The sequence below is a fragment of the Oncorhynchus clarkii genome, chromosome 11 (assembly GCF_045791955.1).
Source record: "Oncorhynchus clarkii lewisi isolate Uvic-CL-2024 chromosome 11, UVic_Ocla_1.0, whole genome shotgun sequence".
Lineage (NCBI taxonomy): Eukaryota > Metazoa > Chordata > Actinopteri > Salmoniformes > Salmonidae > Oncorhynchus > Oncorhynchus clarkii.
The window spans coordinates 35,987,720-36,014,738 of record NC_092157.1 but is presented as its reverse complement, the minus strand read 5'-3'; the positions used below and the strand labels follow the sequence as shown (position 1 = coordinate 36,014,738).

Genomic DNA, 27,019 nt, shown 5'->3' with positions numbered 1-27,019 from the left:
ATACGTTCTCACTCTTTCCCACCCATTCCCTTGGCCTTTTGGTCCTTGGCAGGCTCTAAACCGGGGTTTAGCAGGCTTTAAAGAGGATGCGGTTGAGATGCTTGCCAGCTATGGGCTGGCCTATTCGCTAATGAAGTTCTTTACTGGGCCCATGAGTGATTTCAAGAACGTTGGCCTGGTGTTTGTCAACAGCAAGAGGGACCGGGGCTGTGCTGTGCTGTGCATGGCGGTAGCAGGCACTATGGCATTCATCATTCATGTTCTCATCGGTGAGGATTAAACATGGTTGTTTTGTCCCAAACCATGACATTTAATAGTAACTAACTACTAGTATTTATTCTTATTCATTCCAAGTGATTTTAAATCCAGTGATATGTCAGTTGTAAACTGCTTTTAAGTTCAGCTTTTCTGTTTTATTTTTTTAAATGAAGAGGCCAACCCACTAGTGTTTTATCATCTCAAAAGTTTAAAATCGAGTTAGTGGTGCCATCTTCTCAGTCCTTACAGTATTCTGCTTCTCTCCCCTCTCTAGCCCAGACAGACCTAGGCTACTACATTATCAATAAGCTGCATCATGTGGACGACTCCGTGGGCAACAAGACCAGGAGGGCTTTCCTCTACCTGGCAACTTTCCCACTGCTGGATGCCATGGTGAGTACCGAGGAGAGTATACAGCTTGATTTCAGGGTCTGCGTCCCAAATATCACCCTATTCACTATACACAGTGTATTCGTTAAGTATTCAGACCCCTTCCCTTTTTCCACATTTTGTTACGTTACAGCCGTATTGTAATATTGATTAAATAAATATTTTTCCTCATCAATCTACAGACAATACCGCATAATGACCCCCAAAACACTGTAAAACCTTATTTACAGAAGTATTCAGACCCTTTGCTATGAGACTTGAAATTGAGCTCAGGTGCATCCTGTTTCCATTGATCATTGATTGGACATAATTTGGAAAGGCACACACCTGTCTATATAAGGTCGCACAGTTGACAGTGGATGCCAAAGCAAAAACCAAGCCATGAGGTCAAAGGAATTGTCCGTAGAGCTCCGAGACAGGATTGTGTCGAGCACAGATCTGGAGAAGGGTACCGAAAAATGTCTGCAGCATTGAAGGTCCCCTAGAACAGTGGCCTCATCATTCTTAAATGGAAGAAGTTTGGAATCACCAAGACTCTTCCTAGAGCTGGCCGCCCGGCCAAACTGAGCAATCGGGGAAGAAGGGCCTTGGTCAGGGAGGTGACCCGATGATGGTAACTCTGACAGAGCTCTAGAGTTCCTCTGTTGAGATGAGAGAACCTTCCAGAAGGACAACCATCTCTGCAGACCAGACGGAAGCCACGCCTCAGTAAAAAGCACATGACATCCCGCTTGGAGTTTTCCAAAAGGCACCTAAAGGACTCAGACCATGAAAAACAAGATTCTCTGGTCTCATGAAACCAGGATTGAACTCTTTGGCCTGAATGCCATGTGACACGCCTGGAGGAATCCTGGCACTATCCCTACGGTGAGGCATGGTGGTGGCAGCATCATGCTGTGGGGATGTTCTTTTAGTGGCAGGGACTGGGAGACTAGTCAGGATCAAGGGACAAATGAACGGAAAAAAAGTACAGAGATCCTTGACGAAAAACTGCTAGACTAGGGTGAAGGTTCACCATCCAATAGGACAACAACGCTAAGCACACAGCCCAGACAATGCAGGAGTGGCTTCGGGACAAGTCTCTGAATGTCCTTGAGTGGCCCAGCCAGAGCCCGGACTTGAACCCAATCAAACATCTCTGGAGGGACCTGAAAGTATCTGTGCAGCAATGTTCCCCATCAAACCTGACAGGGCTTGAGAGGATCTGCAGAGAAGAATGGGAGGAACTCCCCAAATACAGGTGTGCCAAGCTTGTAGTTTCATACCCAAGACGACTCGAGGCTGTAATCTCTGCCAAAGGTCCTTCTACAAAGTACTGAGTAAAGGGTCTGAATACTTAAGTAAATGTGAGATTTGCTATTTTTGTCATTATGGGGGTATTGAGTGGGGGGAAAAAACAATTTAATCCATTTTAGAATAAGGTTGAAAATGTGGAAAAGTGAAGGGGTCTGAATGCTTTCCAAATGCACTGTAGTGCACTACTTTGAACCAGATCCCTATGGGCCATGTTCAAAAGTAGTGCGTTATGTAGTGAATAGGGTGCCATTTAGGATGCAGACCAGCTCTTTCATTAACCAAAGCATGGCTAGCCAGAGAGCCATAATCATGGCAGAAAGAAGCTTAACACCTCAAATGTATGTATAATCGCCTTGACATCATGCTGATCTTAAAACGTACGCACTCCTGTCCCTGTATTTCAACTACCGCATATTGACATATTCAATGTGAGCCTTTGGGTTGCTTTTTATTTTTACAGAAAATAACTTGGTATGCTAAAATTATTGGGTGGAGAAGCAACAATTGTCTCCTTGTTCATTTTTGTTTTTTAGTCTTGGATACATGCTGGAATCCTCCTCAAGCACAAATACAGTGTCATTGTAGGCTCTGCCTCCATCTCTGATGTCATCACCCAGGTACACAACAGATTGCTTCCTTGTTGTTCACTAATCCCCATTACAGTGAAGATGGGTTCTTGTAGCCAAAACAAAAATGCAATTCCCCTCAAGTGGACTTGGCAGTATGCCCTGCTCTGATAAGTTGTGAGTGTGATGTGGTCCTAACGGAGTGTTTCTGACTGTGCCCCCCCCCTCTCTGTGGCAGATTGTGTTTGTGTCCGTCCTGATGCATAGTAACCTGCCGTGTGTGGAGCCCCTTCTCATCCCCATCCTCGCCCTGTACATGGGAGCCCTGGTGCGCTTTGTCATCGTGGGCCTGGGCTACTACTACAACATTCACGACAACATCCCGGACTCCAGTGGCGTTGACGTAGGGGTACGCTGTTTCCTTCGTCACCCAACTGGGACCTTTTTTAAGAGTTCAACGTGTTGTTTATTTAACACTAGAACCGCTGGGCCTTTCAGGCGATAAGTATCCGCTGCAGCAGTGGTTCCCAAACGGGGTCGCAGCCGAGACGTTTGTGGTGCATTGCATGAAAATACATTTGAGGGAATGGGAAAGAAATGCTTTCAGTGTACGCTTAATGACTAAAACCAAATAGAATGTTTGTAGAAAAAATACTGCACCTATATATTTTTTAATAGCCTATAATCTTTTAGAACCTATAGTGAGCAAAATAAAAGCTAGACAATCAGGGGTCCATTTGATTTTGCTATGTTTGAGCATAAGAACACCACTTTTTCCATGTCAAAATGCGTAGAATTGTAGGAAATTAGCTTAGAAACTGCTAAATTGGTGGCCGTGGCTCAGTCTTTGTCAGAAAATCTTAGAGACCCTCTTGGCCGCAGAGACAAAATGTTGTTTTAAAGCTTAATTCCCTGCAATTGTACACATTTTGACATGGGGCGGAGAGACATTAAAAAAAAAATTAAAGCTAGTTTCCTATAATTCTACACATTGTCATGGGACTGAGAAAAAATGGTGGTTTAAAACCTAATTTCCTGCAATTCATTTTTACCATGTGGCTGAGAGAAAATGTGCAATTTTAAAGCCACATTTCTGCAATTCTACAAACTTTACCATGGTTTATGCCGTGTTCTTAAAACCTGTTGTGACTAGGGGACAGTATTTTCATTTTTGGAAAAAAAACGTTCCCGTAATGAACAGGATATTTTGTCAGGAAAAGATGCTAGAATATGCATATAATTGACAGCTTAGGATAGAAAACATTCTAAAGTTTCCAAAACTGTAAAAATATTCTCTGAGTATACAGAACTGATGTTGCAGGCAAAAGCCTGAGAAAAATCCAATCCGGAAGTGCCCCATGTTTTGAAAGCGCTGCGTTCCAATGAGTCCCTATTGAGCAGTGAATGGGCTATCAACCAGATTACTCTTTTTCCGTATTCCCGAAGGTGTCTACAGCATTGTGACGTAGTTTTACGCATTTATGTTGAAGAATACCCGTAAGCGGCTACATTGCGCAAGTGGTCACCTGATGCTGCCAGAGAGATTCTCACGTAAAATACAGAGGTAGCCATTACTCGAATCGGTCCTACTGAAAAACTAATTGTCCCGATGGATATATTATCAAATAGATATTTGAAAAACACCTTGAGGATTGATTATAAACAACGTTTGCCATGTTTCTGTCGATATTATGGAGCTAATTTGGAATATTTTTCGCCGTTTTCGTGACTGCAATTTCCGGGCGATTTTTCAGCCAAACGTGAAGAACAAACGGAGCTATTTCGCCTACAAAAATATTATTTTTGGAAAAAAGGAGCATTTGCTATCTAACTGGGAGTCTCGTGAGTGAAAACATCCGAAGCTCATCAAAGGTAAACGATTTAATTTGATTGCTTTTCTGATTTCCGTGACCAAGTTACCTGCTGCTAGCTGGACAAAATGCTATGCTAGGCTATCGATAAACTTACACAAATGCTTGTCTAGCTTTGGCTGTAAAGCATATTTTGAAAATCTGAGATGACAGGGTGATTAACAAAAGGCTAAGCTGTGTCTCAATATATTTCATTTGTGATTTTCATGAATAGGAATATTTTCTAGGGATATTTATGTCCGTTGCGTTATGCTAATTAGTGTCAGGCGATGATTACGCTCCCACATGCGGGATGGGGAGTCACTAGAGGGTTCTTAAGCTGAGTGACTCAAACATTATACCATTATCAATTGGGGCCCCAATGCCGTGAAATGTTTTTTAATTTCAGATTCTCCCTCACTGTCTAGTTTTTATTTTATATACAGCTCCATTATCTTTTCTACATAGTTTATATCTGTTTTTTTACTGGAAACTTTTTACCATCACGAAAACGATTTTTTAAAAACTAATTAATATAAGTTTTAAAAAAATTGAGTGGCTGCAATGATTTAGGCCAGGGGTGCCAAACACATTCCATGGAGGACCTAGTGTCAGGTTTGTCCTTTCAATTAAGTCATAAACAATCCAGGTGTGGGTTCCTTACTAACTAGTGACCTTAATTCATCCAAATACAAGGGAGGAGAGAACCTGCATCCTCTCGGCCCTCTGTGGAATGAGTTTGACACCTGTGGTTCAAGGGAAAGACTGCATCAATATTCTAACAGTCAAATAAATAAATTCCATATATGCTATCGGAATAATAATAATCTGGGTGTGTCTATGAAGGTCTTAGGTAACATTATTATACGAAAAAAAACGTATTTCAAATAATATAATAGCATTTCATTAGTTTTTACTGTAGGCTATATATGGAAACCATTAAAACCACCACAGAAATGTAGTTTTGGCAGGTCTTAAACATTATGGAAATAAGAAAATGTATTTCAAAAGAACAGAATGGCATATTTTAAGTTGCATTACGTTAGTACTTTACTTAGTAGCCTGAGAAATGATCCCTTGAGTGCTCATGTGCTGAACGCATGGACAGCGTGGTTATCCTTGGAAAAAGTTATATTTTGAAATAGAGCTCACCTCTTGAATTTTTTGTTATTTGACAAAGGTCAGTGTCTTAGAAACAGCAGAATCTGCTGTTTTCTGATACTATATATCAAAATGTCGTACCTACGTGTGACTCTGGAAGAGGATTTGAAAAAGTGGTGCCCCTTTCCCTGCTTCTGTCAATGACAAGCTGCACCCATCTCTTCATGTACAATTGGACAATTAAGTGATAAGCCAGTGTTGGAGAATATATTGGCACGGGTGTTTTTTGTGCCAATATCCTCTAAACACCTGCTTCGAGGGCATTATTACTTTTAATAATATGGATGGGAGTCAGTCATTTGTTCTAAATGTTCCGTTGCCATGATGGCTGGCAACGTTTTTATCCCTTGCTTGCTAAGCTAGCCAATTTTGGCTAACACAATCATGTCAAACAGTGCAACAAGAATAACAACAAAGTAGCTGCATTTGCATTTGTTTCAGCTGTTTTTGAGGGGGAGACATCCATAACAATGAGAATGTGTGATTTTTTTTGCCTGGGGTAGAACATTTTGTTCTCGTGCCAGGCCACTGTTCAGAAGAGCTAGCCATCTACACTGCTAACACAATCACTTGAAGCTGAAAACATTTAGTGTTTTTCTATTGACATTTTTTTTGTATATATCCATACAAATGATGCTGATTAATGATTTCGACTAGCTGAGAAAAGCTGCCAGCCTGTCTGTCTCGTCCCGACACGTTCATTAGCATAGGACAGCTGGAGATCGAATTTCAATATTGAAACAATGTTGCAAATGTAGGAGAGACGGACAGCAAAGTTATTACAAATCTCTGCTGTTGAAAACCAAAATACTAGTCTTAAAGAAATGGGACATAATGTCTAGTTGCTTTTTAAAGTGTATATCTAGAATATAAATTGCCTGGCTGAGCTGAGACTAGATTGCGCAGTCAGGTGAAGCAGTAAATAAGCATTTCAACGTCATAGATTTAGCCGGTGGTAACTTATGGAATAGACACCGTCTGAATGCGGTTTTAACCAATCAGTATCCAGGATTAAACCCACCTGTTGTATAATTAAGCAATAAGGCACGAGGGGGTGTTGTATATTATTGCTCTTCTTAGGCATCGCGGTGTACCTGGACATAGCCCTATACCGAAAACCCCCAAGGTGCCTTATTGCTATTATAAACTGGTTATCAACGTAATTAGAGCAATACAAATAAATGTTTTTTCATACCCTTGGTATACGGTCTGGAATACCACAGCTGTCTGCCAATCAGCATTCAGGGCTCTAACCACGCAGTTTATAATTGATCATATCGTCACCCATCAGACTTTTTTGGTTACTACATGATTCCATGTGTTATTTCATAGTTTTGATATATTCACTATTATCCTATATTGTAGAAAATAAACACTTGAATGAGTAGGTGTGTCCAAACCTTTGACTGGTACTATATATGTAGGAGGAAAAGTCAGGTAAGGAGCAGGATGTTGCTTTTTTTGGGTGGCTTATTTGTTTATTTCTTTACATTTACAAAATCAAACATCGGTTGCCGTTGTCCTATGGCGGTTCTATTGTTAATCTTGGTCTTCTAAAACTGGCTTTGATGTACTTGCAGACTACCTAGATAGTAGCCCATGTCCCAAAATTAACCAGGACAATTAGGTCAATGGCCCCTATTTTATCTCGTAATCAATACTACTGCTCTCACGTATGGCAAGGAGCTACAGCTACAACTCTAAGGCACCCAGATTGAACTTATCCTTGTTTTCCCCTCTCATTTTTGCTTCTTTGCAGGGAGATGTCACCATCGGGAAGATGTTGAGTTTCTGGTGGCCTCTGGCCCTCATCCTGGCTACCCAGCGGATCAGCAGGCCCATTGTCAACCTCTTCGTGTCCCGGGACCTCCATGGCAGCAGCATAGCTACTGAGGTGAGTTTGAAGCCTACTCAGTCCACTCCCCAATAATATCCCATTTTGTTCAGTCCCACTCACTGTAATTGGGAAGCTGCCACCCGCAATGGCCTTTACCTGAGGGGTATACTACAAATCAAGCTAGATCTACTCTGGGTTTTCTAAAGCTAACCAGCTTCTGTTAGCTTCGCATTCCAGCTCAGGCTTGATCTGTACTACGACAGTGGATATTGCTTGTCTGCCTGATGCTAACTCTAGCAGGCCTGTGTACATGTCGCACGTGGCTAGTCGAACACTGAACATTGAGACAATGCAAGAAAAATGGGCAAGTCAAAGCCACTTTTTCATTTGTACCAAAATCAAAATGAAGGAAAAGTTAGCCTGAGGCACTCGTCCAGGACCCCCATACCAGGTGGTGTCAGGGGAAGGCCCCAACAATTGTCCGACTCCAGCTACCCGAGCCATAGACTGTTCAAATCAAATTTGATTTTTCACTTGATTTGTAAACAACAGGTGTAGACTGTGAAATGCTTACTTATGGGTCCTTCCCAACAATGGAGAAATAATAGAAAACGTTAACAATAACTTGGCTATATAAAAGGGCTACCAGTACTGACTCGATGTGCAGGGGTACGAAGTAATTAAGGTAGTTATTTTTGTATATATAGTGTATGTGGACACCCCTTCAAATTAGTGGATTCGGCTATTTCAGCCACACCCGTTACTGACAGGTGTATAACATTTAGCACACACCCATGCAATATCCATAGAAAAATATAGGCAGTAGAGAGTACAGAAGAGCTCAGTGACGTTCAATGTGGCACTGTCATAGGATGCCACTTTTCCAACAATTCAGTTCATCAAATGTCTGCCCCGTTAGAGCTGCCCCGGTCAACTGTAAGTGCTGTTATTGTGAAGTGGAAACGTCTAGCAGCAACAACGGCTCAGCTGCGAAATGGTAAGCCAAACAAGCTCACAGAACGGGACCGCCGATTGCTGTAACACGTAAAAATCGTCTGTCCTCGGTTGCAACACTCACTACCGAGTTCCAAACTGCCTCTGGAAGCAAAGTCAGTACAATAACTGTTTGTCGGGAGTTTCATGAAATGGGTTTCCATGGCCAAGCAGCCGCACACAAGCGTAAGTTCACTATGTGCAATGCCAAGCATCGGCTGGAGTGGTGTAAAGCTCGCCGCCATTGGACTCTGGAGCAGTGGAAACATGTTCTCTGGAGTGATGAATCACACTTCACCATCTGGCAGTCTGACGTACAAATATGGGTTTTGCTGATGCCAGGACAACGCTACCTGCCCCAATGCATAGTGACAACTGTAACGTTTGGTGGAGGGATAATGGTCTGGGGCTGTTATTCATGGTTCGGGCTAGGCCCCTTCGTTCCAGTGACGTGAAGTCTAAATGCCCAGCATACAATGACATTCTAGATGATTCTGTGCTTCCAACGCTGTGGCAACAGTTTGGGGAAAGCCCTTTCCTGTTTCTGCAGGACAATGCCCCGTACACAAAGTGAGGTCCATGCAGAAATGGTTTGTAGAAATCGGTGTGGAAGAACTTGACTGGCCTGCACAGAGCCCTGACCTCAACCCCATTTGAACACCTTTGGGATGAATTGGAACGCAGACTGCGAGCCAGGCCTAATTGCCCAACATCAGTGCCCGACCTCACTAATGCTCTTGTGGCTGAATGAAAGTAGGTCCTTGCAGCAGTGTTCCAACATCTAGTGGAAAGCCTTCCCTGAAGAGTGGAGCTGTTATAGCAGCAAAGGGGGGACCAACGGCATATTAATGGCCATGATTTTGGAATGAGATGTTAGACAAGCAGGCGTCCACATGCTTTTGGTCATGTAGTGTATGTACATATAACTAGGAATAAAGTGATTGATTAATAAACAATAGCAGCAGCATATGTGATGAGTCAAAAGGGTGAATGCAGATAGTCTGGGTAGCTATTTGGTTAACTATTTAGCAGTCTTATGGCTTGGGGGTAGATGCTGTTCATGTTCCGGACTTGGTACATTAGTACTGCTTGCCGTGTGGTAGCAGAGAGAACAGTGTATGTCTTGGGCCTTCCTCTGACACTGCCTGGTATAGAGGTCCTGGAAGGCAAGGAGCTCGGCCCCAGTGATATACTGGGCCGTACGCACTACCCTCTGTAGAGTCTTGCGGTCGGATGACAAGTAAGTTGCTATACCAAGCGGTGATGCAGCCAGTCAAAATGCTCTCAACGGTAGAGCTATAGAACTTCTTGGGGTCAAAGGGCCCATGCCAAATCTTTTCAGCCTCCTGACGGGGAAGAGGCATTCACGTGCCCTCTTCATGATCGTTTTGGTGTGTGTGGACCATGATAGATACTTAGTGATGTGGACACCAAGGAACTTGAAGCTCTCCACCCGCTCCACTACAGCCTGTTGATGTGAATGGGGGCATGCTCAGCCCTTCGTTTCCTGTAGTCCACGATCAGCTCATTTGTCTTGCTGACGTTGAAGGAGAGGCTGTTCTCTCTGCTACCGCATGGCAAGTGGTACCAGTGCACCAAATCTGGAACTAATAGGACCCTGAACAGCTTCTACCCCGAAGCAATAAGACTTCTAAACAAGACAGCCAAGTAGTAATGAATGGCTAGCTGGGCTACATGCATTGACCCTTTAATTAATTTGTATTAACTCTCTTGCTTTGACTCTACTCACACATATTTACACCCCAACACACACGTACAGTACACTGACACACATGCATACTGATGCCACACACACTTTCACTCTCACGACATACTCGGCTCTACTGCTCACATAAGCTGCTGCTACAGCGGTCTATTATATCCTGTTGCCTAGTTACTTTACCCCTACCCTTGACTTATTCCACAATTTGTTGGTAAAACCTGAATTTAAAAAATATATATATATATATATATTTATTTTCTCACCCATCTACACACAATACCCCATAATGACAAAGTGAAAACATGTTTTTAGACATTTTTGCAAGTTTAGTGTTCACACCCCTGAGTCAATGCGTGTTAGAATCACCTTTGGCAGCAATTACAGCTGTGAGTGTTTCTGGGTATGTCTTTAAGAGCTTTGCACATTATTATTTTAAAAAGTTGGTTGTTTATCAAATCCAGTGTATATTTGGCCTTCTGTTTTAGACTGTCCTGCTGAAAGGAACAGTTGTCTCCCAACGTCTGTTTGAAAGCAGACACAACCAGGTTTTCCTTTAGGATTTTGCCTGTGAATATTTTAAGGCACTCTATGTACTGTGCCTTCGGAAAGTATTCAGACCCCTTGACTTTTAACACATTTTGTTATGTTACAGCCTTATTCTAAAATGGATTTTAAAAAATTATAAAAATCCTGAGCAATCTACACACACTACCCCGTAATAACAAAGCAAAAGCACCTTTTTTGAATATTTTTGCAAATTTATAAAAAGTTAAACCTTTTATTTAACTAGGCAAGTCAGTTAAAGAACAAGTTCTTATTTACAATGACGGCCTACCAAAAGGTCTCCTGCAGGGACGGGGGCCTGGGATTAAACATAAATAAAGGACAAAACGCACTTCACAACAAGAGACAACACTGCATAAAGAGAGGCCTAAGACGACAACATAGCAAGGCAGCAACACAACATGGTAGCAGCACAAAACATGGTACACACATTATTGGGCACAGACAACAGCACAAAGGGCAAGAAGGTAGAGACAACAATACATCACACACAGCAGCCACAACTGTCTGTAAGAGTGCCCATGATTGAGTCTTTGAATGAAGAGATTGAGAACTGTCCAGTTTGAGTGTTTGTTGCAGCTCGTTCCAGTCGTTAGCTGTAGCGAACTGAAAAGAGGAGTGACCCAGGGATGTGTGCTTTATGGATCCTTTAACAGAATGTGACTGGCAGAATGGGTGTTGTATGGGGAGAATGAGAGCTGCAGTAGGTATCTCAGATAGGGGGGCGTGAGGCCTAAGAGGGTTTTATAAATAAGCATCAACCAGTGGGTCTTGCAACGGGTTTACAGAGATGACCAGTTTACAGAGAAGTATAGAGTGCAATGATGTGTCCTATAGGGAGAATCGTGGAACCACCAAGACTTCCTAGAGCTGGCCGGAAAAGGAAAACCATCTCTGCAGCACTCCACCAATCAGGCCTTTATGGTAGAGTGGCCAGACTGAAGGCACTCCTCAGTAAAAAGGCATATGACAGCCGGCTTTGAGTTTGCCAAAAGGCACCTAAAGACTCTGATTATCTGGTCTGATCAAAACCAAGATGGAAATCTTTGGCCTGAATGCCAAACGTCACGTCTGGAGGAAACATGGCACCAAAATAGCTGTGCAGCGACGCTCCCCATTCAACCCGACAGAGCTTGAGAGGATCCGCAAAGAAGAATGGGAGAAACTCCCCAAATACAGGTGTGCCAAGCTTGTAGCGTCATACCCAAGAAGACTCGAGGCTGTAATTGCTGCAAAAGGTACTTCAACAAAGTACTGAGTAAAGTGTCTGAATACTTATGTAAATGTTTTATTATCGGGTAGTCAGTTAGGAAAGCTAAGGCTAGCTTTTTCAAACAGAAATTTGCATCCTGAGGCACTAATTCCAAAAAGTTTTGGGACACTGCAGTCCATGGAGAACAAGAGCACTACCCCCTAGCTGCCCACTACACTGAGGCTAGGAAACACTGTCACCACCGATAAATCTGCGATAAGCAATGATTTCAATAAGCTTTTTTCCACGGCTGGCCATGCTTTCCACCTGGTTACCCCTACCCCGTCCAACAGCTCTGCACCCCCTGCAGAAACTTGCCCAAGCCCCCCCCCCCCCAACACACACACTTCTCCTTCACCCAAATCCAGACAGCTGTTGTTCTGAAAGAGCTGCAAAATCTGGATCCCTACAAATCACCTGGGCTAGACAATCTGGACCCTCTCTAAAATGATCTGCCGAAAATTGTTGCAATCATTACTATCTTGTTCAACCTCTTTCGTATCGTCTGAGATCCCAGAAGTTTGGAAAGCTGCCGCGGTCATCCCCCTCTTCAAAGGTGGAGACACTCAAGACCCAAACTGTTATAGACCTATATCCATCCTGCCCTGCCTTTCTAAAATCTTCAAAAGCCAAGTTAACAAACATATCCCCGACAATTTCGATTCCCACTATGCAATCTGGTTTCCGAGCTGGTCATGGATGCACGCACCTCCTAAACGATATCATAACCGCCATTGATAAAATACAGTACTGTGCAGCCGTATTCATCGACCTGGCCAAGGCTTTCGACTCTGTCAATCACCGCATTCTTATTGGCAGACTCAATAGCCTTGGTTTCTCAAATGACTGCCTCATCTGGTTCACCAACTATTTCTCTGATAGAGTTCAGTGTGTCAAATCGGAGGGCCTGTTGTCCGGACCTCTTGCAGTCTCTATGGGGGTGCCACAGGGTTCAATTCTCAGGCCGACTCTTTTCTCTGTATATATCAATGATGTCGGTCTTGCTGCTGGTGATTCTCTGATCCACATCTACGCAGACGACACCATTCTGTATACATCTGGCCCTTCTTTGGACACTGTGTTAACAAACTTCCAAATGAGCTTCAATGCCATACAACACTCCTTCCGTGGCCTCCAACCGCTTTTAAATGCTATTAAAACTAAATGCATGCTCTTCAACCGATTGCTACATGCCCGCACGACTAACATCACTACTCTGGATGTTTCTGATTTAGAATATGTTAACAACTACAAAGACCTAGGTGTCTGGTTAGACTGTAAACTCTCCTTCCAGACTCACATTAAGCATCTCCAATCCAAAATTAAATATAGAATCGGCTTCCTATTTCGCGACAAAGCATCCTTCACTTATACCCTTGTAAAACTGACTATCCTACCGATCCTTGACTTCGGCAATGTCATTTACAAAATAGCCTCCAACACTCTACTCAGCAAATTGGATATACAGTGGGGCAAAAAACGATTTAGTCAGCCACCAATTGTGCAAGTTCTCCCACTTAAAAAGATGAGAGGCCTGTAATTTTCATCATAGGTACACTTCAACTATGACAGACAAAATGAGAAAATCACATTGTAGGATTTTTTTCTGAATTTATTTGCAAATTATGGTGGAAAATAAGTATTTGGTCAATAACAAAAGTTTATCTCAATACTTTGTTATATACCATTTGTTGGCAATGACAGAGGTCAAATGCTTTCTGTAAGTCTTCACAACGTTTTCACACACTGTTGCTGGTATTTTGGCCCATTCCTCCATGCAGATCTCCTCTAGAGCAGTGATGTTTTGGGGCTGTTGCTGGGCAACACAGACTTTCAACTCCCTCCAAAGATTTTCTATGGGGTTGAGATCTGGAGACTGGCTAGGCCACTCCAGGACCTTGAAATGCTTCTTACGAAGCCACTCCTTCGTTGCCCGGGCAGTGTGTTTGGGATCATTGTCATCCTGAAAGACCCAGCCACGTTTCATCTTCAATGCCCTTGCTGATTCCTTTCCTTTACACGGATCAGTCGTCCTGGTCCCTTTGCAGAAAAACAGCCCCAAAGCATGATGTTTCCACCCCCATGCTTCACAGTAGGTATGGTGTTCTTTGGATGCAACTCAGCATTCTTTGTCCTCCAAACACGACGAGTTGAGTTTTTACCAAAAAGTTATATTTTGGTCATATGATATTCTCCCAATCGTCTTCTGGATCATCCAAATGTTCTCTAACAAACTTCAGACGGGCCTGGACATGTACTGGCTTAATCAGGGGGACACGTCTGGCACTGCAGGATTTGAGTCCCTGGCGGCGTAGTGTGTTACTGATGGTAGGCTTTGTTACTTTGGTCCCATCTCTCTGCAGGTCATTCACTAGGTCCCCCCGTGTGGTTCTGGGATTTTTGCTCACCGTTCTTGTGATCATTTTGACCCCACGGGGTGAGATCTTGCGTGGAGCCCCAGATCGAGGGAGATTATCAGTGGTCTTGTATGTCTTCCATTTCCTAATAATTGCTCCCACAGTTGATTTCTTCAAACCAAGCTGCTTACCAATTGCAGATTCAGTCTTCCCAGCCTGGTGCAGGTCTACAATATTGTTTCTGGTGTCCTTTGACAGCTCTTTGGTCTTGGCCATAGTGGAGTTTGGAGGGTGACTGTTTGAGGTTGTGGACAGATGTCTTTTGTACTGATAACAAGTTCAAACAGGTGCCATTAATACAGGTAACGAGTGGAGGGCAGAGGAGCCTCTTAAAGAAGTTGTTACAGGTCTGTGAGAGCCAGAAATCTTGCTTGTTTGTAGGTGACCAAATACTTATTTCCACCATAATTTGCAAATAAATTCATTAAAAATCCTACAATGTGATTTTCTGGATTTCTTTCCCTCATTTTGTCTGTCATAGTTGAAGTGTACCTATAATGAAAATTACAGGCCTCATCTTTTTAAGTGGGAGAACTTGCACAATTGGTGGCTGACTAAATACTTTTTTGCCCCACTGTAATCTATCACAGTGCCATCCGTTTTGTCACTAAAGCCCCATATACTACCCACCACTGTGACCTGTATGCTCTTTGGCTGGCCCTCACTACATATGTGTTGCAAAACCCACTGGCTCCAGGTCATCTATAAGTCTCTGCTAGGTAAAGCCCCACCTTATCTCAGCTCACTGGTCACCATAGCAACACCAACCTGCTCCAGCAGGTATATTTCATGGGTGATCCCCAAAGCCAACACCTTTGGCCACCTTTCCTTCCAGTTCTCTGCTGCCAATGACTGGAACGAATTGCAAAAATCCCTGAAGCTGGAGACTTATCTCCCTCTAACTTTAAGCATCAGCTGCCAGGCAGCTTACCGATCACTGTACCTGTACACAGCCCATCTGTAAATAGCACACCCAACTACCTCATCCCCATATAATTATTTGTTTTGCTATTTTTCACCCCAGTATCTCTACTTGCACATCATCTGCACATCTATCACTCCAGTGTTAATGCTAAATTGTAATTATTTTGCCTCTATTGTCTATTTATTGCCTAACCTCCCTAATCTTACTACATTTACACACACTGTATATAGACTTTTTCTATTGCGTTATTGACTACGTTTGTTTATCCCATGTGTAACTCTGTTGTTTTTGTCGCACTGCTTTGCTTTATCTTGGCCAGGTCGCAGTTGTAAATGAGAACTAAATTGTTCTCAACTGGCCTACCTGGTTAAATAAAGGTGAAATATATATATATTTTTAAGTATTGTGTGTAGATTGGGGGGGGGGGGGGGGGGGGCAATTTTAGAATGACTAACCTAACAACATTTGGAAAAAGTCAAGGAGTCTGAATACTTTCTGAAATCTACCTCAATTACCTCATACCTTTGCCCATTGACTCAGTACTGGTACTTCCTGTATATAGCCATGTTATTGTTATTCTATGTGTATTTATTCCTTGTGTCACTTGCTATTTATTTTATCTTTAACTCTGCATTTTTGGAAAAGTAAGTAAGCATTTCACTGTTTATCTTCACCTGCTGTTGACCAAGAATGTGACACAAAACATTTGATTTGATAGTTATGGGACAATCCACATGTGATTACCAACTTGGCACATATTCATAATTGTCTTTGCTGACAGGCTTTGGCTCAGCAGTCGTGTTTTAACAACTTTTCTACATTACTGTAAGCTGTTCAAAAAGGAAATTAAATATGAGTCCGAATGACTTCTTTGTCTCTCTCTTTGCTTGGCCAGGCTGTGGCTGTCCTCACTGCCACCTACCCTGTGGGTCACTTGCCGTACGGCTGGCTGACTGAACTGAGGGCCGTCTATCCTGCTTTCGACCAGGTAAACCAAGACCTTATACACAGTCTAAGAATAGCCTCTTGTTGCAGATCACAACATAGTAAATGTCATCACATTTAAATGAATACAGGTGACTTGTATTGGCGTCCTTTATTCCCCAATAATGATACTGTTCTTTTCCAACAGACCAATCCCAGCAATAAGCTTACTTCTGACACACCGGTTACAAAGACGCATATCAAAAAGTTTACAGCCTGTTGTTTGGCAATATCACTTACGGTAAGAAGGATCTATAGATGGAAGGATGTATGGATCTGTTTTTATTCCAATACTGTATTTGTCACAGGATCAAATTATATTGGGAAGTATACCAACTCTACAGAAAAAAGAAGTATGAGTATAGCATTCAGAGCCAAAACAGGTTGAGACTCACGCAAGCAGAGGAAGTTGTCCCTTTAAGATTCCTGCACTGACAAATGCTTGGCATTTCTACCTCTGTCAATGCTTCTTACATAACATCCGGTGTCGTACTTGTTAATTTCCTGAGCTATAGCCTACTTTTTTGGTCCTAGCTGAAAATGATTGTGAGAAAAGGAGGAAGGCGAAGATGGCGCATCTGATAGATTAGCACAGTGCCATGGATGGCTGGATATACAGTACCAGGCAAAAGTTTGGACACCTACTCATTCCAGGGTTTTTCTTTATTTTTTACTATTTTCGACATTGTAGAATAATAGTGAAGACATCAAAACGATGAAATAACACATATTGAATCCTGTAGTAACCCAAAAAATGTGAAACAAATATATATTTTATATTCTTCAAGTAGCTATCCTTTGCCGTGATGACAGCTTTGCACGCTCTTGGCATTCTCTCAACCAGAGGAATGCTTTTCCTACAGTCTTGACGGAGTTCCCACATATGCTGAGCACTTGTTGGCTGCTTTTCCTTCACTCTGCGGTCCAAACTCATCCCAAACCATCACAGTTGGGTTGAGGTCGGGTGACTGAGGAGGCCAGGTCATCTGATGCAGCACTCCTTAGTCAAATAGCCCTTACATGATGAAATGACACATGGAATCCTTTGAGATTCTTCAAAGTAGCCATCCTTTGCCTCTGACAGCTTTGTGAACTCTTGCCATTCTCTCAACCAGCTTAATGAGGTTGTCATCTGGAATGCATTTCAATTAACAGGTGTGCATTAAGTTATTTTGTGTAATTTCTTTCAATAATACATTTCAGCCAATCAGTTGTGACAAGGTTGGGGTGGTATACAGAAGATAGCTCTATTTGGTAAAAGACCACGTCCATATTATGGCAAGAACAGCTTGAATAAGCAAAGAGAAATTCTAGTCCATTACTTTAAGACCTGAAGGTCAGTCAATCCGGAAAATGTCAAGAACTTTGAAAGTTTCTTCAAGTGCACTTGCATAAACCATCAAGCGCTATGATGAAACTGTCTCTCATGAGGACCGCCACAGGAAAGGAAGACCGAGTCACCTCTGCTGCAGAGGATAAGTTCATTAGAGTTACCAGCCTCAGAAATTGCAGCCCAAATAAACACTTCAGAGTTCAAGTAACAGACACATCTTAACATCAACTGTTCAGAGGAGACGGCATGAATTAGGCCTTCATGGTGGAATTGCTGAAAAGAAACCACTACTAAAGGACACCAATATGTAGAAGAGACTTGCTTGGGCCAAGAAACACGAGCAATGGACATTAGACCGGTAGAAATTTGTCCTTTGGTCTGAAGTCTAAATTTGAGATTTTTGGTTCCAACCACCGTGTCTTTGTGTGAGACGCAGAGTAGGTGAACGGATGATCTCTGCATGTGTGGTTCCCACCGTGAAGCATGGAGGTTTCAAAATAATAAAAGCTGTCTTCTATTTTACATTCAGCTCTAGATGTACGAATAATAGACATTAACAGAGCACAACAGGTTGTTTTTGTAAAAGCGCTGTTGAGAGAACATATATCCCAACGGATATAAACTCAGCAAAAAAAAGAAAGGATCCTGTCTTTCAGGACCCTGTCTTTCAAAGATAATTCGTAAAAATCCAACTTCACAGATCTTCATTGTAAAGGGTTTAAACACTGTTTCCCATGCTTGTTCAATGAACCATAAACAATTAATGAACATGCACATGTGGAACGGTCGTTAAGACACTAACAGCTTACAGACAGTAGGCAATTAAGGTCACAATTATGAAAACTTAGGACACTAAAGAGGCCTTTTTACTAACTCTGAAAAACACCAAAAGAAAGATGCCCAGTGTCCCTGCTACTCTGCGTGAATGTGCCTTTGGCATGCTGCAAGGAGGCATGAGGACTGCAGATGTGGCCAGGGCAATAAATTGTAATGTCTGTACTGTGAGATGCTCAAGACGGCACTACAGGATGGACAGCTGATCGCCCTCGCAGTGGCAGACCACGTGTAACAACACCTGCACAGGATCGGTACATCCGAACATCACACCTGTGGGACAGGTACAGGAAGGCAACAACTGCCCGAGTTACATCAGGAATGCACAATCCTTCCTTCGGTGCTTCGACTGTCTGCAATAGGCTGAGAGAGGCTGGACTGAGGGCTTGTAGGCCTGTTGTAAGGCAAGTTTTCACCAGACATCACCGGCAACTACGTTGCCTATGGGCACAAACCCACCGTCACTGGACCAGACAGGACTGGCAAAAAGTGCCCTTCACTGATGAGTCGTGGTTTTGTCTCAATAGGGGTGATGGTCAGATTCGCGTTTATCGTCGAAGGAATGAGCGTTACACCGAGGCCTGTACTCTGGAGCGGGATCAATTTGGAGGTGAAGGGTCCGTCGTGGTCTGGGGCGGTGTGTCACAGCATCATCGGACTGAGCTTGTTGTTATTGCAGGCAATCTCAACGCTGTGTGTTATAGAGAAGACATCCTCCTCCCTCATTTGGTACCCTTCCTGCAAGCTCACCCTGACATGACCCTTCAGCATGACAATGTCACCAGCCATACTGCTCATTCTGTGTGTGATTTGTCAGTGTTCTGCCATGGCCAGCGAAGAGCCTGGATCTCAATCCCATTGAGCACATCTGGGACCTGTTGGATTGGAGGGTGAGTGCTAGGGCCATTCCCCCCAGAAATGTCCGGGAACTTGCAGGTTCCTTGGTGGAAGAGTGGGCTAACATATCATAGCAAGAACTGGTAAATCTGGTGCAATCCATGAGAAGAAGATGCACTGCAGTACTTAATGCAGCTGGTGGCCACACCAGATACAGACTTACTTTTGATTTTGACACCACCCCCCCTTTGTTTAGGGACGCATTATTCAATTTCTGTTAGTCACATGTCTGTGGAACTTGTTCAGTTTGTCTGTTGTTGAATCTTATGTTCATACAAATATTTACACGTTAAGTTTGCTGAAAAGTAACGCAGTTGACAGTGAGGACATTTTTTTTTTTTGCTGACTTTTGTTATGCCCTGTCATAAATCATCTGGTTTTTAACTTTTATTTACAATTTAAAAAGGACTGGAATTGGTGAAACTTGCAGTTTGAATAATAATAATAATTCAACTTCTATAGAGCTTTTCAGAGAATTTCAAAGCACAGAGCTGCCAACTCTCATGCATTGGCTGGGAGACGCATTTGGACCCTCTTCTCACTCCCTCACCACCTCTTATATCTCGCGCATTGAAAACTACTGCTTTTATTTTTGTAATTAGTCCATTTGTGTACTCGGCGTGTTAACCTTTCAACTATGCTCCAAATCGTTTTGAAATTGCAGCATCTGCGCCTGCAATTTAACATCATGAGCGGTCTTATCTTGCCACAGCACTGTGAGCTGCAGCACATTGAAGGATATGATTGGTATAGTTATGTAAGGGACCAATGGGATTGGATGCATCTTTTAAAGTGAACAAAACGTTCTCCTCTGAGTTTATAAAACTGTAAAAAGAGCAGCACTGTAGTGCTGTTTTATGTACAATGTTGTCAACAAAATTAGGTTGCCTTCATACCCTTCCCTATTGCAGAATGCAGCCTTTTGACAGCATGTACTGAAGTCAATTTAATCCCTACTTGCCTTAGTCCCCTCGTTTGGTGATTGGCATTTAGGCTGTGACAAAGAAGTGGCGGCAGCAGACAGACCTACAGAATGTTTTAGCAGGGAAGTTTGGTAGGGTGACCTGATTTTGTCAAACAGATTGTGAACCCAAACGTGTGAGTTTTGATTCTAGAGGGGGGGGACAGTACATAGAAAAATAATTTGGTTGGGGTGTAGGGGCATATTTATGTAAACTTGTCTAAAACATATTTTATCTCTTTACTTTATTTAGTCTGATCTGTGGAACAATAATCAGTCTTAATGGGATAAAATAAAGGGTAATTACTGTGCTTGTCAGCAGGAACACTACAGTTATTACCCATACTTATTCCACTTATTCCCAATTTTGCCAGTGTAATCACATATTTGAAATCTGATATGCCTGCTTGTCTTAAATGAATTATATGAGATGGTAGGGGGACTCAACTCAAACCCACTTAATATTGGTATTCATTAGATTTGTATTGAAGGTTGGGTGATTTTCAGAAATTGGCCCTGTTTTAAAGAGTTAACCCAAATGACAAAATACGAAATAGTTTCTGTCCTTACCTTGAAAGCAGTCTATGGACAAGGAGACTGCAATATATGATTTGGTTATCCACTGCCATCAACCATTAATGTTAAAATGGCCTGTGTGGCAACTTGTTGTAGTTGGCCACACTCCACGGCAGGTGTTGCATACAACTTTCCACTTGAGAATAGGGATCAATACCTACTTCCAATGTTTCTACCGTTTGCCCATCTAATTACTTTCTGAATAAAGTGTCAAACCACCCAAAACAAATGACCATACATTAAATGTAATCCAACAAAATTCTGACAGTAAAAAAAGTTGTCGAATTTTGAGTGTTCATTTAATGTTCAAAGCATCCTCAACCCACATGATCTGGGGTTTTATTTAAAGATGTCCCACCCTGATCATGGGCCTAAGTCATGTCAAAATACGTAGAAATTAGTCGTTCTACCCCTGAGCAAGGCAGTTAGCCCACTGTTCCCCGGGCTCCAAAGACATAGATGTCAATTAAGACAGCCCTCCGCACCTCTCTGATTCAGAGGGGTTGGGTTAAATGCGGAAGACGCATTTCAGTTGCAGAATGCATTCAGTTGTACAACTGACTAGGTATCTATCCTTCCCCCCCTTTAGATGGCGTTTAAAGATTTAGACTGAGTGAGGAAGTCTGGCGAAAAAGGGAGGAAAACCACTGACTCATTGAATCAAAATGACCTCTCTCTTTGTGTACAGTATGACAGGTGACTGACTAACCGTCTACAACTAGAAAAACATCTGATAGTAATCAGCACGACTACACTGCTACATTTTCTTTGACAATACAATGTTTGTTAACCAGAACCTGATGAGCACTACAGGTGGTTTATATGTTGATTTGCAATATTGTTACATACTGTATCTACAGTACATTGCTACCACAATTTGAATGAATGAATTCGGTCACACGTCTGGCTTGTGTTAACTTCTAAGGGACCACAGTGAATCGAAAACCACTCGCCTTAAAGGGGAAATATGCAGTTGCTACCTACATTTATGGATTTATAAATTAATGATATTAATGATATTAACTTTTAAATGGCTCATGAGCTTAGTTGTCGTACCTCATCAGAACCCAAAATATAAGCTTGTTTTATTCCAATGTTTGTAGACAAATAAATGTAATACAACCTTTTTAAAACAGGGTTAAAACAGTCATTTTGATATTGTGGATGGTCTCCAGCCCCATCCTTCAGCTTTTTACTGAAAAATGGGCGGGGAGGATGCTTTATTATTGTTATAGCTGCTGATTACCGCTTTATTGATCTAGTCAATTCTAACGAGGCATGGTTTTGGCAAGGTTGCCCAACTTTGGTGTGTGTGTGCTTAACACCAAGTTAAATTACTCTGTTTATTTGCTGTGTGTGATGTACCGAACACCTGTTTGTTAAACTTTGGACAGCTCTGCTTCATGGTGTTCTGGACCCCTCACATCTCGGAAATGATCCTGGTGAATGTGATTGGGGTGGACTTGGCCTTCGCTGACCTCTGTGTTCTTCCACTGAGGATCTTCTCCTTCTTCCCTCTGCCAGGTAAGAAGAACCACTCGTCTTATTTCACCATTAAAACACTCCCTATGCCTCTTGCGCTGTTGGCTGGAGCGTAGAGTTGTGGGTTTGATTCCCGACGGGCCACATAGATTAAATACAATATATATTAACAAAGTTGTTTTAACAGGAAATATCTGCTGGAAATGTTTGACCATGATGATTAGTCCCAAAATGCAGTGTTTTGTTCCTCTCTTGCCTGTGTGAACAGCTATGAGCCATGGTTTAGCTGAGAGAGCAGTATGTCTGGGATGTAATGTTTCCACTGACTTCCCTGTGTGCGTGTGTGTGTAGTGATAGTCCGGTCCCACCTGACCGGTTGGTTCATGACCCTGAAGATGACCTTTGTGCTGGCCCCCAGCTCTGTGCTCCGCATCATCGTCCTCATCACCAGCCTGGTCATGTTGCCTTCTATTGGGTAGGTGGACAATTCAGTGGACACAGACCAGCCTCTGAGTCCCAAATGTCACCCTATTACTTTGGACTAATATGACAAATGATGTTCTATTCTAATACTGGATCACTAAAGATGGTTAATTTTGAATTCAGCAAACTTTGCTCAGTGTGATTTTGATTGGACTTCAATCTGACAGCGTTGAAGAGCTGCTCCCTGTTTCATGATGAGCAAATATTCATAGAAATGTATTCCGAGGTGAGTTTAAATCAGGACAATGTAAAGGATCCCCATTCACTGCATCACCTACCATCAAATGCAGTCTGTGCAAATTCATTGAGGTGCGCATTAATGGATTCTCTGCCGTTTTTTATTGAGCTGATATACACGTAAAATCTTTCTACCGTTTCCTTGTGCATGGTTTTGAATTAAACATAAGGCATAAGGTTATGGAAACATGAATTTATGAGCTATGCCACCAAAATTTGACCCATCTGCAATAGTAGCTGCCCTTATTTTACTCTACCTTATCCGTAAATGTAAGTGAATATGTTACTGCCGTTTCTCGCAAAGCCATTTTTATATCTGAAACGTATGTACCAGAAAACGGTCACTTCAAGATAGTTGTTTCTCTGTGGGCAAACTGCATCTGCACTTATTCTGCAAAAATATGAGTGAGTTACAAGTAAAATGTATTGTTTATATACATCACCATAAAGACTGGCCATATAGAGATTACATTTCTTTCTTCGCTTAGCAACGCCTTTCATCTGGACTGACAAGTGGAAGCAAGTCGACCAGACCTGCTGCTATGGCGAAGACTCACAGGAGTGGAAAATCCTTTTTATCTTTACCCAACCAACAATATCCATCTGTGCCAGATGTCAGGATATTTCGCAACAAGACATCTCAGATGACTCATGTTCTTCCGGAACCCGCTCGCACATTTTTCGCTCGCCACACACCTATAATAGACCTACAACTAAATGGCTGCTTTGTTTTTGTTTTTGAGGAAGGGTTAAGTGTCTTATTTTAGTCTATGTGGATCCTCAAAATGTATTCCAAAATGATAAGCCTGTACCACATAGGCCTACTGTAAATCCTGTATTCTGATCTCTACTGGTCAGTGGTTCCAGTGTTAATGAATTTGGGTTTGTGTTTCAGTGTCCACGGGGCAACTCTGGGGGTTGGGTCCTTGTTGGCTGGTTTCATAGGGGAGTCTATCATGGTGGCCCTAGCTGCCTGCTATGTCTATCAAAAACAGGTGAAGTCCCATCCCTAAAGGCAAAAGGAGAGTAAGAAACTGTATAGTCACAGTGAAGTACAAAATCACTCTAAATTGCCCTTCATTCCTTTCGTGTCTCTCTCCTTTCTTCCGATCTCTCCTTTTGCACAGAAAAACTATGAGATGGCCAACAAGCTGGTGGAGGGAGAGGAGTCTGTTCCTCCGAGTGAGGTGTGTTCCAGAACTCAAAAGGACGCCATCGAGGAGCTCCAGGAGGAACATGAGTAGAGGCACTCGGAGGGAAAGGGACAGGAGAAAATGGAGCTAAAAGCCACAGAGAAAGGGAATTGCAGTGGGTAGGTCCTAATACTGGACCTGAGAGAACAACTGAGGGGATCACAGAGTCCTTAACCTTTTACACTCATACTCATATACTGGTTGAAAAGTGTAGGTCTGGGCACTAATAAGAGCCTGAATTGGAATGTTGTGGCTGTACAGTAACATGCTATATATGATGTCACAGCGGTGTATGGGTTTTGACTGACAGCCATTCTGAACTTGAGCACCCTGTGCGACAAGAAGTTGCCCCCATCCCTCCTGATAATTGGGCACCTCTTGCAATTTTTGTCCGAGAATGCTTTAAATGAAAATGACTATATTTTGAAAGATGAGATGAGGATTATAATAAATGCCGCTTTGATGTCAAACCAGCAACCCGAACAACTTGTCCAAATTTGCACTTCACATTTCCAAATCATAAAATGTATGTAATATACAGTGTCAACGTTCATGATCACTGTTTGATGTGCTTTTACAAGATGACATGGTGCCACTCTCTGGGTTGTGCTGAACAGAATGAGCCTATGTTTGTTTATTGTGAAGAAAATGTGCTGCTGCACATGAACCTGAATGCACTCATGACTCCTTTCTATGCTCACCAAAAGGACCATCTGTTTCTCTGATTTGCCTTGTAAAAGCCTAACACTGTAACAGCGTGTTTTAGAACCTAGCTAGTCATTTTGGCAATGGAACAAGCTTTCAAATCATGCCCACCTCACCCAGATTGCGATTTACGGATTGTTTTTGGATTGCGTAAACAACAGTAATTGTGTGATGGCGGGGATGCAGGGTTGTTCCAAACAAAACAATTGCAGGTGTGCTTGCTCTAGTTCCTCAACGGCACATCTAGGAGAATTTAAAAAGTACCTTATTGTTGGAGACTTCTTTGGCTGCGTTAAGTCATCCCAATTCTGAGATCAGCTGCGAAAAAGAAAATAACTGATGCGATTGGTCAAAAGACCATTCAGTGGAAACATTTTCAGAATTGAGCTGCCTGTGTAAACGCAGCCTTAGTCATGAATGGGCATTGAAATGGCTGTGCACACTTTGGAAAGGAGTGGCCACTTGAGCCTATATTATACCTGTCATCTCCTTCGTCATGATCTTGACCTGATGTCTTGATCTGTTTACACTTTTAAGATCTGGTCACAATCGGATCACTGTATTTTAATCATATTCATCTGTCTAAAAATGTGGGCAAGATCAGGACAAAATACAATGTTAGCACCAGGTATAAACCGGGATATGGACTCAAGTTAGTACTCACTCAAACCCTTGTAATTGTTTTGTCTTATGGTCTACCTAACCCACATTTTCCAGGAATAGTCTTGTTACTGAATATATTCAAGTTGGGTTTTTTTTCATGATCAACAAATGCTGCAAAAGTACAGTAAATGTGAAATGCACAAAATCAAATGTACTATTTGGATTCAGTTGTGTGCTCTCACCTTTTGGACTAATTGTATTTATTTTATTTCACCTTTATTCAACCAGGTAGGCTAGTTGAACAAGTTCTCATTTGCAACTGCGACCTGGCCAAGATAAAGCAAAGCAGTTTGACACACAACAACACAGAGTTCCACATGGAATAAACAAAACAGTCAATAATACAGTAGAACAAAATAAAAAAGTCTGTATACAGTGAGTGCCAATGAGGTAAGATAACTCCCTTAAGGCAATAAATAGGCCATGGTGGTGATGTAATTACAATATAGCAATTAAACACTGGAATGGTAGATGTGCAGAAGATGAATGTGCAAGTAGAGCTACTGGGGTGCAAAATAGCAAGATAAATAAATACAGGATGAGGTAGGTAGATGTGCAGTAATCTGTGAGCTGTTCTGACAGCTGGTGCTTAAAGTTAGTGAGGGAGATATGAGTCTCCAGCTTCAGCGATTTTTGCAGTTCGTTCCAGTCATTGGCAGCAGAGAACTGGAAGGAAAGGTGACGAAAGGAGGTGTTGGCTTTGGGGGTGACCATTGAAATATACCTGCTGGAGTGCGTGCTGCTTTGGTGACCAGTGAGCTGAGATAAGGCTGGGCTTTACCTAGCAAAGACTTGTAGATGACCTGGAGCCAGTGGGTTTGGTGACGAGTATGAAGCGATTTTCCCATTATTTATTTTTCCCATTTACTTACAAACTGTATCCCTTTCAGTTGCTACCATGGTTATGCATATTATTTTCAGATTTCTTCTGTAAGAAATGTTTTAATTAAGCACTAATCCATATAGGACAATTCCCAGGAATGTAAAGGGTTAATTGGCTCCTTGAGCGTAGACAGTCAGCCAATAAGGGTGGAGATCTGCCATGATGAGGAACGCACACTGTACAGACAAGCCATGCACTAAAGTGTTCATACATTTAAATAACTTCCATCATGTTACTGCTAATGGAGCATGGGAAACAACTGACACAGGAGAACCTGTCCTCAGCAATGAAAGGGAAACTTGATCATAATGCCGGGACATTTTTAAGGACCTGTTGAGTTGGGCAAGTGTATTTTATACTGGCGACGGGTATTGCAGTGTGTATTAACTAACAATGAGGGGTCGGGAATGCCTCAGAAGCTTGTATGTGTGACCTTGGGCCCGATTCAATCAGATCCGCTTTAGCCGAAATCCACAAAGCTGTGTCGTCGAGGTGGTACGGCTGTCAAATCAACGAGCGCACATTATCCTGAAGCGGACATAGCAGACGGAGTCGC

At 42.4% G+C, this 27,019-nt stretch overlaps 1 protein-coding gene across 1 annotated transcript in view; it reads left to right on the top strand.

Moving 5' to 3' along the window:
• The window catches only part of LOC139420730 (progressive ankylosis protein homolog), a 33,063-nt gene extending 7,833 nt beyond the window's left edge, over nt 1-25,230 (top strand). Inside the window, exons 2-12 of the mRNA XM_071170960.1 lie at nt 53-269; nt 533-651; nt 2,478-2,561; nt 2,749-2,919; nt 7,281-7,415; nt 16,128-16,220; nt 16,365-16,457; nt 22,212-22,341; nt 22,651-22,774; nt 23,915-24,014; nt 24,147-25,230. Of these exons, the coding sequence (XP_071027061.1) occupies nt 53-269; nt 533-651; nt 2,478-2,561; nt 2,749-2,919; nt 7,281-7,415; nt 16,128-16,220; nt 16,365-16,457; nt 22,212-22,341; nt 22,651-22,774; nt 23,915-24,014; nt 24,147-24,263 (1,383 nt within the window). The 3' untranslated portion in view covers nt 24,264-25,230. The remainder of the gene's footprint in view (nt 1-52; nt 270-532; nt 652-2,477; nt 2,562-2,748; nt 2,920-7,280; nt 7,416-16,127; nt 16,221-16,364; nt 16,458-22,211; nt 22,342-22,650; nt 22,775-23,914; nt 24,015-24,146) is intronic.
• Nucleotides 25,231-27,019: the final 1,789 nt, after the last annotated feature.